General features: G+C 36.3%; 1 protein-coding gene across 4 annotated transcripts in view; it reads left to right on the forward strand.

Annotated features, from left to right (window-relative positions):
- The window catches only part of MAP4K5 (mitogen-activated protein kinase kinase kinase kinase 5), a 109,538-nt gene extending 98,113 nt beyond the window's left edge, over positions 1–11,425 (forward strand). For all 4 annotated transcript variants that reach the window (XM_081830539.1, XM_031025696.2, XM_081830540.1 and 1 more), the window contains 5 exons: positions 338–406; positions 2,954–3,046; positions 6,091–6,161; positions 8,374–8,429; positions 9,805–11,425. In XM_081830539.1, coding sequence (XP_081686665.1) covers positions 338–406; positions 2,954–3,046; positions 6,091–6,161; positions 8,374–8,429; positions 9,805–9,892 — 377 coding nt within the window. In that variant the 3' untranslated portion in view covers positions 9,893–11,425. The remainder of the gene's footprint in view (positions 1–337; positions 407–2,953; positions 3,047–6,090; positions 6,162–8,373; positions 8,430–9,804) is intronic.
- The last annotated feature ends 3,827 nt before the right edge of the window (positions 11,426–15,252 follow it).

Below are 15,252 nucleotides of genomic sequence, written 5' to 3' on the forward strand. Positions count from 1 at the left end.
GTTGCATAGCATGCATTTACTTTCTTCCTCATATTTACCCTTGGCTTCATTTTAAGTTTGTAACCTTTCTATAACTAGTTGAGGTATTAATTAAATGCAAAGTTGAGTTTTTCTCAGCTCATTTAGTTATGTTTAGGACTTAGGTCTGTTCTAAGTTGACCTACATACATTTTTTGAAAGATAACATAATTACAAAATACAGTTTCTGTGTTAAATTTCAAAGACTAGTTTTAAATGACAGAAAAAATTCAGTATTTGTGTTTCTTTTCTAAGCTCTGGTTTCTAAAGCATGTTGTGTAACAATAACCCTGTTTTGTTTTTTTTTTCCCCTTCCAAGGCAGCCAACAGTTAGATTCCATTCACGTAACACAGTTGGAGAGAGATACTGTTTTAGTGTGTTTAGATAGTAAGTATGATTTTAAAGTTTATTTTGAGTATACTACTTGATATAACATCTTTTTGTGGAATTAATTCTGTTAAACTATAATTCAAGATTTTCCCTTTTCTACCTTAAAAGTAGCTTTTTTTGATGAAAAACCTAAATTGGCTATAGATATAGTAATTAATTGATCTGTTTGTTAATACTGTTCTCTGACTTTTTATTTTTTTTTTACCTACTTGGAAACATATTAGGACAGCTTGCCATAACCCTGGGGTAAAATTTTGTATAAAACTATTCTGTATAAAATTCTTATAAAACTGAAAGTTGTTTTGTTTTTTTAAAGATTTTATTTATTTATTTGACAGAGAGAGACAGCGAGAGCAGGAACACAAGCAGGGGGAGTGGGAGAGGGAGAAGCAGGCTTCCTGCCGAGCAGGGAGCCTGATGCGGTGAGGTCTCAATCCCAGGACCCTGGGATCATGACCTGAGCCGAAGGCAGACGCTTAACAACTGAGCCACCCAGGCGCCCAAAACTGAAAGGTTTTTTCCTACCTTACTGTAATTAATGGAAAAAATAGAAGGTTATATTAGTATGGTCACTTTGTCATGTAACATGAACTTTTGGAACCATGTAGAAGTGAGAGTCTAATGTAGAGACAGATTTGACACCTTCATCTGCTATTCATAATTCTTTTGATGCAGGGAGAGATGTTATTGATAGGAGTATGTTGTACTATAAGCAGTGGAGAAGCAGAAAAAACTCCAATGACAGGAATTATTTCAATTTTCAAAGAAGTCTGGTTCCTAAAACCCACCTTATTTTTATACAGTAAAGCATGCAAGGTGAAATTCACCCAGACTTAAAATTATACTTGAAACTTGGCAACCATTGCTATGTTTGATCCATTCCAGTATTTTTAAATTACTGGACCTGCCTATAGGTGTTCAGGGTAATTTTAAAAATTGTTCTACTACAGAATTTGCCTGTATTTTTGTCCTAATTTCTATTCTCTAAAGAGTTCCCTAGTGGATTTGCCTTATAGAATCATAAAGATCATAAGTAAACCAAAACCCAAATTGTTTCATTCACCCATCATCCTTTCTTTAAGTACTTTTGATTCTTTGAATACTGGTAAGATTGGAGTGTTATTCTGTTACCTTTAAGTGAATTTGATAAATTCTTTTTTATCCAAACAAGTAGGAAGTTCAGTACTGATTAAGGAAATAATCAGAATTTAATATTAATAATGTTGAACCTTTGGGGCACCTGGGTGGCTCAGTCGTTAAGCGTCTGCCTTCAGCTCAGGTCATGATTCCAGGTCCTGGGATCGAGCCCCGCATCGGGCTCCCTGCTCAGCGGGAAGCCTGCTTCTCCCTCTCCCACTCCCCCTGCTTGTATTACCTCTCTCGCTGTGTCTCTCTCTGTCAAATAAATAAATAAAATCTTAATAATAATGATGTTGAACCTTTAATGCTGAAATCCCTAAAAACCTGACTCATCTAAGGAAAATGTGTTTAGTTTTCATTTTGTTGATTTATGTATTTTATCAAAAAATGTTAAAAACCTTTGATTAGCTAGGCCCTCCATTTTCCAGTTATTCAAGGTAAATGGAAAGGTGACTTTCTTGAGCTTTGGGGTTTTTTTTTAAGGGAGCAGAATAAGACTTTAAAAATGACTTGTCAACTATACAGTATAAATCAGTTTTAGTAAGTGGCAGAAGAGATAGGCCTATAATCACAAATCATGGTAGACAGATAAGAAAGTAATGCAGAGAGGTGTCTTCCAAGTCAGAGCTAAAGATGGTTAAATTAAAAACAAATAGATAAAAATAGATTTGTGTATACTCACCATCCCCGAATTTACTTACAAGAAATTATGACCCTTGGGGTACCTGGGTGGCTCAGTCGTTGGGCGCCTGCCTTTGGCTCAGGTCATGACCCAGGGTCCTGGGATGGAGCCTCGCATCTGGGCACTCTGCTCAGTGGGAAGCCTGCTTCTCCCTCTCCCACTCCCCCTGTTTGGGTTCCCTCTCTCACTGTCTTTCTAGCTCTGTCAAAATAAATAAATAAAATCTTAAAAAAAAAAAAAAAAAATTATGACCCTTCAGAAGTACTATTTGTTGCCCCTGTGTACCTCTATACAGTATTATTCATATACTAAAGTTTTGGATTACTACAAATATTACTTATCATATGTTATATAATTTGTAAGGGAAAAAATCAACTCCAGTTGCTAAGTACTTGGCACTAAGGTCGCCACCTTGAAACATGCTTTTTAAAAAATGAGAATGTAGGTGTTCAATATATCCTGAAGAGAAAGAAAAAAGGAAAGAAAAAAATAGCAGTGGAATTGCCTTATTTACTAAAGAAGGCACTTTTATATCTAACAAAACAGATAGTTTTACACATATTAATGACAGTTTTTCAGTGGGCACACTTGAATCATGACAATAAATAGTTGAACTTTATTAAGAATATTTGTTCTATATCCATATAAAATCCACTTATCAAGTTCCATTTATTTTAGCAGATTTGCATTTCCAGTTTTGACTTGCTTTTTCTTTTTTTAAGAATTTGTAAAAATTGTAAATCTACAAGGAAAACTAAAATCAAGTAAGAAACTGGCCTCCGAGCTAAGTTTTGATTTTCGCATTGAATCTGTAGGTAAGTCTGCTTTTTTTTTTAATTTAAGCATAATTGACATACAATATCCTGTTTGAGATACACGTCATAGTCATTTGATATTTTTATACATTATGAAATGATCCCCACAATAAGCCTAGTTACCATCTGTCACCATACAAAGTTACTACAGTGATGTTGACTATAGTCCCTATATTGTACATTACATCCCTGTGACTTACTTGTTTTATAACTGGAAGTTTGTACCTCTTAATCCCCTTCACCTATTTTGCCTAAGCCTCTATTTTTTAATAATGTGTTTAGAATACTTGATTTTTTGTTTATTCCATACTTAGGGTTATCTAGACCAGCACTGTCTCATAGAAGTTTCAGTGATGTGGAAATGTTCTGTGTGCTCTTAAATATAGCAGTCATTAACCACACCTGTTAAGTGCTTGAAACATGGCTAGTGCTACATTTTAATTTTTTAAATTTTAAGGTAATTGTAAGGTTAATAGCCACATGTGGCCAGTTGCTTTTATCATATTGGACAGTGCAGGTCTAGACCTTACTAAATCTTCTGTTGTTGTTTCCTGGGTAGTTAAAACTTGAAATCATTTTTAAAATTTCTGTTCATTGTTCCTTTTGCTGCATGAAGTGAATTATGTACTCCCAGTTTTTTTCCAAATCATGAAGGTATTTGTGTGATGTGTTTAATGGTGTTAGATATGCTTTAATTCTTTGCCATGTAAAGTTCTGGTTGGTGTGTTGATGGTTATTGCTTTTAGGTTCATTTATATATAAATAACTAGTTCCCGGGGCGCCTGGATGGCTCAGTGGTTAAGCGTCTGCCTTTGGCTCAGTTCATAATCCCAGAGTCCTGGGATCAAGCCCTGAATCAGGCTTCCTGCTCCGCGGGAAGACTGCCTCTCCCTCTCCCGCTCCCTCTGCATGTATTCTCTCTCTTGCTGTATCTCTCTCTGTCAAATAAATAAAAAAAATCTTTAAATAAATAAATAAATATAGATAGATAAATAACTAGTTTCCCATAGGACTTGGAAACTAATATGCCATTTTAATTTGCTTCCTTGCCAATGATTATTTTACTCTGTGTAATACTCATTGGTTTTACGATAAAAATTATTATATTTTATTGTTGTTTGCGTCCTCAATGGTTATATGTCAGTAAATATTTTCCCAGGGGTGATAGAACTTATGAAAAAAATACCATAACTGGAAACATTTTGAACAATACATGATATGACTCTACTATAAGTCAAAAATAGTTAAAAGCAACGTTGGCAATTTTTATTTGGGCCGTAAAAAATACGTGTATTTCATAATTAAATGTATATTCTTTTAAAAATGTGTTTCCCATTTAGAAAGTTTCTGTTTTATCTATTAAATATTTTAATGGTTTCTCAACCGGAATTTTGCCCTTTCGCAAAGTACGTTCATCCCTCTGTGTAAACATTTTTACATAAAAGTAATTTGCTTGCAATTGGAAAATTTAATTTATTGAAGCAGGAAACCTAAACGTTCTGTAGATGCCCAGACAAAAGGGATTTTGAAACTAGTTTCTTCTTTTACTCCTTTATGTGCTGGATATTGCATACCAGTTTCCAAGATTTAATATTTTCAATAGGGATTCTGACATACAGATCTTTAGTTCCTTTTCATTTTAACTGAAACATACTGGTACCTAAAGTTTTTCACATGTGTCACATTTTTTAGGGAATTTTAATTGTTACACAGAAGTTTGTTCCTCTTAAGCTACCATCTCTCCTTGCTAGTGAACTTGGAAATAATTACAAGGATCCTCCTGGGTAAAAAAAGAGTCCCTTTAAGTCACCTTTTAAAAATAAAACCAGTAACTGAGTCTTATTTGTCACAGTTAGTGAAACATGTGATTTGTTACTGTAAAATACTTTTATTTTTATTGAGCTAACTTATATTCCCAGAACATTCTTACATTAACTTTTTACAGAGTCCGTATTCTAGTGAGAAACAAAATGCTTCAGTCACTTTCTCTCTTTACCTTTACTGTGTAGGGCATGTGGCTAACTCTCCAAAATCAAATGGGCTCTCTCCCTCACTGACTACACTTTAATACCTGCAGCCCCCTGCCAGGAAGGGCCTGCTCTCCTCCCCCACAATTGTGTGGCCTGCCTACTCTATTTCTAAACCTCTGAGTTACCCCGTAAGGGTGCCTCAGTGAGCCCAGGCCTGTTGCTTGAAACCAAGGAGAAGATAAGAGATGGACAAGGCACGAGAACAGGTTTCCCTCCAAGACCTTCAGGTCACACCAGGGGAACAGGGGAGATGGGTAGGGAGCAGGAGAGGCTGTGGCATGTCATGTGGTGGCCACACTTTGGGGTTATGGTCACTCCTGAATCCAGAGCCATTAGGAAGGTGAGCAAGCTTGGTGGTGAACCATTGTGTGGACAGTGGGGCCTGCAAGTCCAGGGCAAAGGCCCAGGGGACTCCAGAGGCCTGAGGTGGGTGGGGGTGGGGGTGCTGAAGGCCGTAGCAGTGAGAACTGTAACTGGGAGCCCCTCCGAATAAGAACTGGCTCACAGATCAAATATTCAGTGCGTGGGTACATTTTGGATTATAAGACAGGTTTACGTTTTAAAATAAAATTTGTAGTAGGGAAATGTAAATATAAATAAAAGATGCTTCCTTAATAGCTACTTGTAAATATATGACAGTATTTAAATAACCATGTTTTTGATCCAAAAAAACAATTATGTATGTTTTATTTTTTTATTCATCTAAGACAAAAGATAGCATATGAAAGAGAAATTAATATGTTGATATCCAGCTCAGTAGAAGTTAGCTCATGTTTAAATGAATGCCTGTTATATATATTTTTGAAAACTTGCATGACCCTGCCTCAATAAATTATTTGAGCTTAGGCATGGCTTAGCCACAAAAATGTTGGGAACTGATGGTCTAGACAGTGGAATTTTGCACCAAGCACTTGGAGAGATTTACATTAGAATTTATTTAAAACAGTGAAGGAAAATGTATAATGAATTACTCTGTGCTTTATTTTAGTTTCAGTTCTCTCTCATCTTTTTTAGTATGCCTTCAAGATAGTGTGTTGGCTTTCTGGAAACATGGAATGCAGGGTAAAAGCTTCAAATCAGATGAGGTAAGGCTTCTCACATTACCTCCTGTGATTCCCACAAAAGATTTTAAATGTTGAAACATTCATTTTATGCATTTTGTTTCTGAACCCACATTACTCTGTTTAGAGCCTTTAATGCTATTAACTGATAGAGCAAAATTGCCAGTTTTTTCCCTTCAGATAATTTTATTTTGTATTCATTGTATGATTCTCAATGGCCATGAGGAATTGTCAAACATGAGTTTGTACAATTTCAGTTCTCTAATTTGTAATCTGTAAATGTGGTGCCAAGGTTGCTAAACTTCTCTAAATTTGATAAGTCTTTTCCATAATCTATAAACATATAGCTTCTTTTTTAATACTGTTTTTTAAATTCTAAGTTAATATGTATTAGATCACAGCACTAAGGAAAAATCTAAGAAAATTAACTCATTTAGTAAGTAATTATTGAGTACCAACAACATGCAAGACACTATTATTATAACAGTGTAAGGCATAATGAAGTATAATTATAAATATCAAACCTTTTAGACCGTCTGTGTTCCAGGCACTTTACAAGTATTAGCTTATTTAAAGCTAATAATCCAGTGGGGTTAGGTACTATTCATAGTCTCTTTTTTTTTTTTAAGATTTTTTATTTTTTATTTGACAGAATACAAGCAGGGAGAGTGGCAGGCAGAGGGAGAGGGAGAAGCAGGCTCCCTGCTCACAGGGAGCCCGATGTGGGGCTAGATCCCAGGACCCCAGGATCATGACCTGAGCTAAAGACAGACGCCTAACCGTCTGAGCCACCCATGCGCCCCTCATAGTCCCATTTTTTATAAGCACAGAGTGGTTAAGTATCTTGCCCAGGTTAAGTGGCTAGGTAAATGGCAGAGTCTGGATTTGAAGGGAGGGTCTTCAAAAATCACTTCTAGTTGAGATAATCAGGCTACATTTTATGCAGGAGAGGGACCTGGAATCCCGCCTTGAGAGATGAATCCTAATAGTTAAGATGATACTAACATAGACATTTCCTATTCATATGAGTACCTGTGTAATTCTTCTACACAATTGTCTCACACATTTTTGGACTTATTTTAAAACTGAAAGTCTTCTATTTGAATTATCTTTAGTTTTATCCATGCTCATATTTATATGTGACTGATTATTTGTACCTCTTACATGAATATGGAGTCAGAATGCTTCTAAGAGAAAATAGCGTAAATCAGCTGTCTTTGGATATGTCATAGTTTATCTAGTTACTCATGTGACTAAATGTCACCAGCTCCCTGCAGTTAATGAAACCTGTAGTCCTACTTACTGCCATAAAATAATTGTCCTTAGATGCTTTTCTCAGTGTGTCACTCCTGTGGTTAGAAATCTATAGAAAATGCCTGTTGCTCACTATATCACGTACAAATTCTATTTCCTATTTTTAACTCATCTTGCTTACCTCTTTCTTTTTGTGTTCTCATTCTTCATTTGGGCCTAGCTGTGATATTCATAAAGTACTACTCAACCATTCAACCACAAAAAAAACAGTAAAGAGTATATTAATAAACTGGTTCCCACTATGGGCGCCAGGGCTTAACTGTAAAGGGACCACTGAGGAAGAATATAGAGCATACTTCAGGTGTGAAGGCTGGTGCATTTATACGCCAACTGCTGTCTCTTTTGATTAAGTGTTATTCCCAGCAGTATAAACTCCCCACACTTTGGAATAGTACCTGCACATGAGTTTGTGTACCTTCTACAGCTTTGGAGAAAACAGAGCAGAGGAATACCATAGATAACACTGAAGTAAGACACTAGTACTTGGGAGTGCCCAGCACAGCTCTTTGGAACTCAGGTGGACTATGGGGTGCCATGTCAAGCATCTGCACTGAGGGAAAGGAAAAAAGAGTAGGGGCTCTGCAGTTCAGCAAACCTGTATTCAAATCCTGGGTCTACCAGTTATATAATCTTAAGCAAGTTACTCAACTTCTCTGAGCCTTAGTGGGTTTTTTCCCCAATAATATGGGAATTATATATCACAAAGAATTCTCCTAAGGAAAGTACCTGACCAATACCAGATGTTCCATAAATGTTCATTTATTTCTTAATAATAAGGCAGTCAAAAAAAAAAAAACTTACTAAAATTTATATCATTTGAGGAATTGAGCCTATCAAAAATTGCTCTGTCTAAATGGTTTTTAAATTATGATTTAAATAATATGGGGATGAAGGTATGACTATAGGTATTTTCTTTTCATAGGTTACCCAGGAGATTTCAGATGAAACAAGAGTTTTCCGCTTATTGGGATCAGACAGGTAATAGTTTGGTTGTTTTAATTTCATTACCAAAGGAGTTCAGTAGTTGTGTTCTTAATTGTATTATCACCCTGTAACTGTTTCAAACAAGATTCTTAGAAGGCTCAGCAACGGAGAGAAATTTCTTTGTATCGTTATTGAGATAGAGAAGAAGAATTTAATTATTCAATTCAGCAATCTTTTCACCAGCGTGAGGATCGTGATTCTAGAGATAGTTATAGTCAGCCAAAACAAAGTGTGTTCACGCCCCTAGTACCATGACATATTTCAGGTCCCTTCATTTTCATCATTTGTTCCTGGTTTGTTATCTTCTATTAACTATCACTACATAAACCCAAAAGAATATGCACCTCCTGACATTTTTGTATCAGAAAACATTCGACTCCGTTTCTGAAGTCAGTCTAAATTAGAAGGAATTATGTGGTCTCTGTGATCAAAATGAAAGACAAATTCCAAAACTGTGCTATCTTAGGAAAAAAATTTAGTAGCTTTTGTTCTCCAAAGTCTATATTGTCTACCTCTACAATTAATAAAATACCCCTCCCTTCCTATTTTCCCACCAAAAGTTGTTACTGCAGCAAAATTGGCTACGGTAGTAGGCATCAGTTGTGAGGCAAGGACGAAAAACCTCTGATCTTCCAGTTCAGGCTGGTCACAGAATCAGTATTTGGATGGGTGTCTCTTAGAATCCTGTTTTCTTCTCTACGCTCTTCTTTCACCCCCTTCTTGTTAGTGTATATCGTTGACCCTTGAACAACAGGTTTGAACTGCATGGGTCCACTTACATGCAGATTTTTTTTCAATAAATACAGTATAGTACCGTAAATGTATTTTCTCTTAGGATTTCTTGAATAACTTTCTTCTCTAGCTTACTTTACTGTAAGAATACAGTATGTAAATGCATAAAGCATACAGAATATGTGGTAGTCAGCTGTTCATGTTATCTGTAAGGCTTCTAGTCAGCAGTAGGCTATTCATAGTTAAGTTTGCAGGGAGTTAAAAGTTATACATGGATTTTCAACCGTGCAGGGGATCAGTGCCCCTAACCCTCATGTTGTTCTAGAATCAATTGTGTTCTAAAGCTTTATTATACCTTTTATTGGCATATACGAGTAAGCAAATTTGGTTTTAATTGGAGTAAGATAATGAGAATATCCTGAAATGTTTTCAGTATTTTATATTCATAAATTCATCAGCTGTTGATCAGTTTTGTTTTTAACCTACAAAGTGTAAAGCTGAATTTGACAGTGCACCTGTGATCTTTATGAGAATATGAACAATGATATTCCTTCCTGGTTTGATATTAGTATTTGAATGAAGCATGCAGTCTCTGTTTTTACTTTTAAACAAGCCTTTTGTTTTGGTTTATTTGCAGGGTTGTCGTTTTGGAAAGTAGGCCAACAGAAAATCCTACTGCACACAGCAATCTTTACATCTTGGCTGGACATGAAAATAGTTACTAAACAAAAACTGATCTCAAATGACAGGAAAATGACTATACTCCGTTGAAATCAGCAAAAATATCTTAAGTTCAGTACAAACTACACTATGATTTACTTTAACTTTTATGGGTTATATCTCAAATAATCTATACTTTAAGGTAGAATTCAATATTTTCTGTAGCTGGAAACAGCTGTTCTATCTCTTGCCACTGTGTGGTGGTTATATCAAGTTTGCTTAATAAAAGCTATGAGACAAATAGTCCTCTAGTTCCAGGAAACACAGTCTTTTAAAAAAATAATGTTTGTAACAAGGGTGCCATGATATTTTTAGATAACAACTCGTGATTATCTTCAGAGGGATAAATTTAGTGACAGTTTTCTTATTTTATACCATGTTTTATTCCTTCTTAATGAACATAATTTGATAAAAAAAATTATCAAATAAGCCTTTCACTTTGACATTGGCCATTCTGTATGTTTTTGTAAAATAGAATATTTAATCCTTATTTATTAATCTCTTGCTGGAGTGGTGTGATATATGTAACTTTTAGCAAAGGAGGGTTTCAGAGCAGTTTAAATTTTTTTATAATGTATAAAAATTTTGTTTAACTTTTAAGAGTAGTACTTTGAGGGGTTAAAGGCAGTGTGTTTGGATTCAGTACATACATGCAGTTTTGCTTAACACAAGTATTTTATAATACAGGATCATCCAGAATTGCCTTAAAAGGGAGTTTTGTGTTTTCAATTATAATAGTTGCAGGGGGTCATACAGAAGATACTGATAATGGTTGAAATATTGTTAGAGGGGTGTGTGTGTCTAGACGTGACTACCATGTGTATGTATTCTTGACAAGCAGTATAATATACCTGTGATTTTTTTTACATTAGGGATCATGCATAATAAATTAATATTCATATATTTGATCATCCCTGATGTAGGGGGGATGTATTTAACTGCCCGTGATATGTATTTTACTTATACTATACCAGAGGGGAAACTGTAAAGCAGCTACATGTGTAATCTTGGTTTTTTCACATATGTAGGTATTCATTTTGAGTAGGTTTAAGAAAAAAAAATCTTTAAATAAAATTGAATTCCTGATGGGATAGTATAAATAAGTATTATAAAAACCAGTATTCTAAAAATAAGAAAAGATAGGGCCATTATTGAGTTTCTCTTTTGCTATTGTTAGTATTCAAAATTAAAGTGTCACTTTTGGTACCTGTTGTCTTAACGCATTTACTGAGAACAGTTAGCATTGAGACGATGAACAAGGGGTTAGCAATAGCAAAGTATAGACTATATTCAGCAGTTACTTGAGAGGACAACAGTATAACAATCTCAGTCAGTCTTTAGCAGTTCTGTAAAATAGTATTATCATTTCCATTTTTCAGATGAGGAAATAAGGGTTTAGCCAGGTTAAGAGATTTACCCTGTTCACACAGCAAGTTGGTTGAGCCAGACCATGAGTCTTGTGACTCTGTTCTTTTCACTATGCAAACAAAAAAATGTTATGCAAATAAAATATAAAGTAAATTTTCTTTAAAAATGCACATATGATCTGATTTCAGTAAGTGTGTGCTTGTTTATTTCGGGTATGTTAAAGGGGGCCTCTGAACTGAAGGACACTGGAACACTAGTGGCAGGCGACCGTACTCAGAATATTTACATACTAGATACAAAGACCAGTGTCCTCCTTCTCTCACTGAATCCTGGCAGCCAGACCTTCCCATCCCAACAATATTCGAAGTCTTCTCTGTGCAGTCTAGCCAGTTCAAGTGGAAAGACCTAAATAGATCCCGACAAGAAAATCATAGTTAACATGCCCACCACCCCATGCATCCAGAGCTCGCAGTTCGTCTTATAGTCCTATGCTATTAACAATGATAAAACAACCAAGACATAAAATCTCTGAGGAAAACCTATCACATAAGAGGGAGAAAACAGTTTTTGGGAAAAAAGCACTTAGAGGGAACAGACTATCCAAGATGATGTCAAAAGAAAAAAATATATTCTGAAAGATGTAGCTATGAATCAAGAGTAGGAAATGAAAAAAGGAGCTTTCCAAAAATAAAAAGCTCTTAGAAAATAATATGATAGCGTAGCTGAATAATTCAATAGAAGGTTTAGAATATAAAGTTGAAGAAGTTTCTGTAATGAGCACTGGGTGTTATATGTAAGTGATGAATTACTAAATTCTACTCCTGAAACCAGTATTAAAGCAAATGTTAACTAACTAGAATTTAAATAAAAACTTGAAACATTAAAAAAAAAACTTGAAGTTTCTCAGAATATAAAACAAAAGGAAATGGAAACACTGGGGGCAAGTTAAGAAGATTAATAACCCAGGAGGCCCATTATCCAGTCTCTCCAAAAAGAAACAACAAGGAAGAAATCAGTGGAGTATTTCAAGAAGTTTTTCCAGTACTAAAGAACTTTAGATTGTAGAATGAAAAGACAACAGTAGATTACAAAAACGTATACCAAAGCACATCATTGTGAAGTTTCAGAGACACTGGGGTCAAAGAGAAGATCTGTTTCCAAAGAAAAAGCGCAAGTTCTATACCAAGGAATAAGAATCAGGATCAAAGTTCAACAGAAGCACTGCCTTCAAAATTCAGAAAGAAATGTCTAACCTAAAATTCTGGACCCAAATAAACTATTAATCAAACCTAAGGGTAAAAATGAAGACATTTTTAGCGGTACAAGCTCTAAAAAACCTTACCTCCCAGATAGCCTTGCTCAGGAAGCTACTAGAGGATGTGCTTCATAAAAATCAGGGCATAAATGAAGACATAAGATGTAGAAAATGGGATTCCACACAGGAGGGAGATGAAGGGATGGGATATCCCATTGATGGTAATGGGATATCCAAGGATGACACTAGACCAGGCATAGAGAACATAACGGAAGCACATTAGAAGCTCCTGGAGAGACCATTTCAGAAAGAATAAACTGGTAAAATACCTGATGCATCTCAGTATCTTAAGAGTGAAACTACTAGCAAAGAGTAAGAAGTTTCTTCTAAGACAGACTGAGAAAAGAACAAAGGTAAGATCATTTACTTCAGAGACCCCAGAAAATAGGCCTGAGGGACTTTTGATACGGAGATGGAGAAGTGGGAAAGGTTGATAGAAGAGTTCATTACTGAAGTCACTGCCATGTAGACAATGGCAGCTGGATTCTGCCAGGTCTTCTAAGAAGCTGTATGAGAGCTCCCACAATTGTCTCCTGAAAGACAAGTGGCCGGAGCCTTTATCTACAGATTCTCACTCCTCATGGTAGAGTTGCTGCCAGGGCATTATCTCCAAGTGTACCAAGTTGTACCTGGCACTTCGGCCAGGTAAGCTCCCTAAGTGTCAGAGAAGGCCCTGATGCAGAAAGCTGAAAGAGTTATGAGGTAAATCTGAGCCCATTTAGAACCATCCACTGCCTCAGTGCCTGAAATCAGAGGTGGGTGGAAGGGATTTTTCAAGGCCCCAGGGTTCAATCAGTGATGGTATTGTGTCTTATATAAAACTGAAATAAACAGGAAGGCAAAATAGTGTATAGAAAAGAAGAAGTCAACTACGACCAGGGGCTGAATGGCATCATATTGTTAACAGTAAATACTCATCTAATCAAAATTGCAGCATAGTTGAAGTGGGAGAGGACATGGTGTTGTAGAGGTAAGGTAGAAAACTTACCTAGATCATCATCTTTCACAGTAGGAAATAAATGGATAATACCTAAAAGTTAAAAATCAAGAAATAGGGGCGCCTGGGTGGCTCAGTTGTTAAGCGTCTGCCTTCGGCTCAGGTCATGATCCCAGGGTCCTGGGATCGAGCCCCTCATCGGGCTCCCTGCTCAGCGGGGAGCCTGCTTCTCCCTCTCCCACTCCCCCTGCTTGTGTTCCCTCTCTCGCTGTGTCTCTGTCAAATAAATAAAATCATAAAAATAAAAATAAATAGCTTATTTAGTGACAGAAGTAAAATAATCTAAAAGTTTTTGAGGTGAGGGGTGGGGGAGGGGCATGTATTTTGGGTGACAGACTTTAAGGACTATTTGGTTATTTATGTGCATGCCTATTTTGGGGTTTTTTGTTGTTTTTAATAAGATTTTTATTTGCTTGTTTGTCAGAGAGAGCAGGGGGAGGGGCAGAGGAAGAAGCAGGCTCCCCGCTGACCCGCTGAGCAAGGCAAGGAGCCCGATGCGGGACTCAATCCCAGGACCCCAGGGTCATGACCTGAGTGAGCCAAAGGTAGACGCTTAACTGACTGAGCCACCCAGGCGTCCCGGTGTTTAATGTAAAAGAAAATTTTAACTTTAAAAGTATGAACCACTGTTACATAACACAAACAGTATGAACAAATATATATAACAAGTTCAGCTTCTTACACTGTACCTTACACATAGTAGGCATTCGATAAATACTGATTATAGTTAATGTATGAATAATGTGGAAGGAGGCATAGTAATTGGGAAGGAAAAACTAGGGTAAGTAAATCCACAAGTTCTTGTGAGAGAAAGTATTTTCATCAAATTACTTTCTTTTTTGTTAAGTCTTTTGTCTATCCTTCTTTCCCACAATTCCACCAACCACCAAGCACCCTGGAACAATGGCACCTAGAGGCCATGATCATTCCAGTTTCATTGCTTGACTCATAAGCTCTCCCACCCTGAAATTTTGATTTGTCACCAAAAATGTAAACCTTTTACTTCACTCAGGTCACTCAGTCAAGCTATAACTTTTGCACGACAGCTCTCACTGCTTAAGCCAGACTACTTTCTGGTTTTCAGAATTTCTACAGCACATAGAGATTATACATGTCGGTGTAACACTCAGTCGTTACTAGCCAGCCGAACCATAGCACTTAACCACTTAGACAACTTACTCAAGCTGCCTGGGCCTCCATCTCCTTATCTGTTGATGGAAAATAATGGCCACTTCACGTGGCTATTAGGAGGATTAAGTGTGATCATGTTCAGAAAGTTTCTTGGTCAAGGTAAGAAAAAAAGTTGGTTCCTTTACTTTTCACCAAGAATCTCACTTAAGGTCATAAAGAGTGCATTTTCATTCTTTAATTGTCCTTTCAGTATGTTTATCATACATTGGTAAACTTACCATGGGGCTTTTTTAATTCTGCTTTTTTCAAGTTCCTTATATATAAGCTTTTTCATTACAGAAATAACCAGTATCTTGTACTGAAGGTCCAAGAAGCTCCCATACCAAACCTAGCAGAAGGGATCATGTTAGATTTTACTGAGAAATTGCAGACTGCTCCTAAAGGATCTTAGGAGAAAGCAAGAAACATTTTTTTAATATCTACTACATTGACATCAGGAACGAAGTCAAATATTCTCACTTTCACCACTTGTTATTCATTGTACTAGAGATCCT

Source organism: Leptonychotes weddellii, chromosome 9 (assembly GCF_054177405.1).
Source record: "Leptonychotes weddellii isolate Sample4059 chromosome 9, ASM5417740v2, whole genome shotgun sequence".
NCBI lineage: Eukaryota > Metazoa > Chordata > Mammalia > Carnivora > Phocidae > Leptonychotes > Leptonychotes weddellii.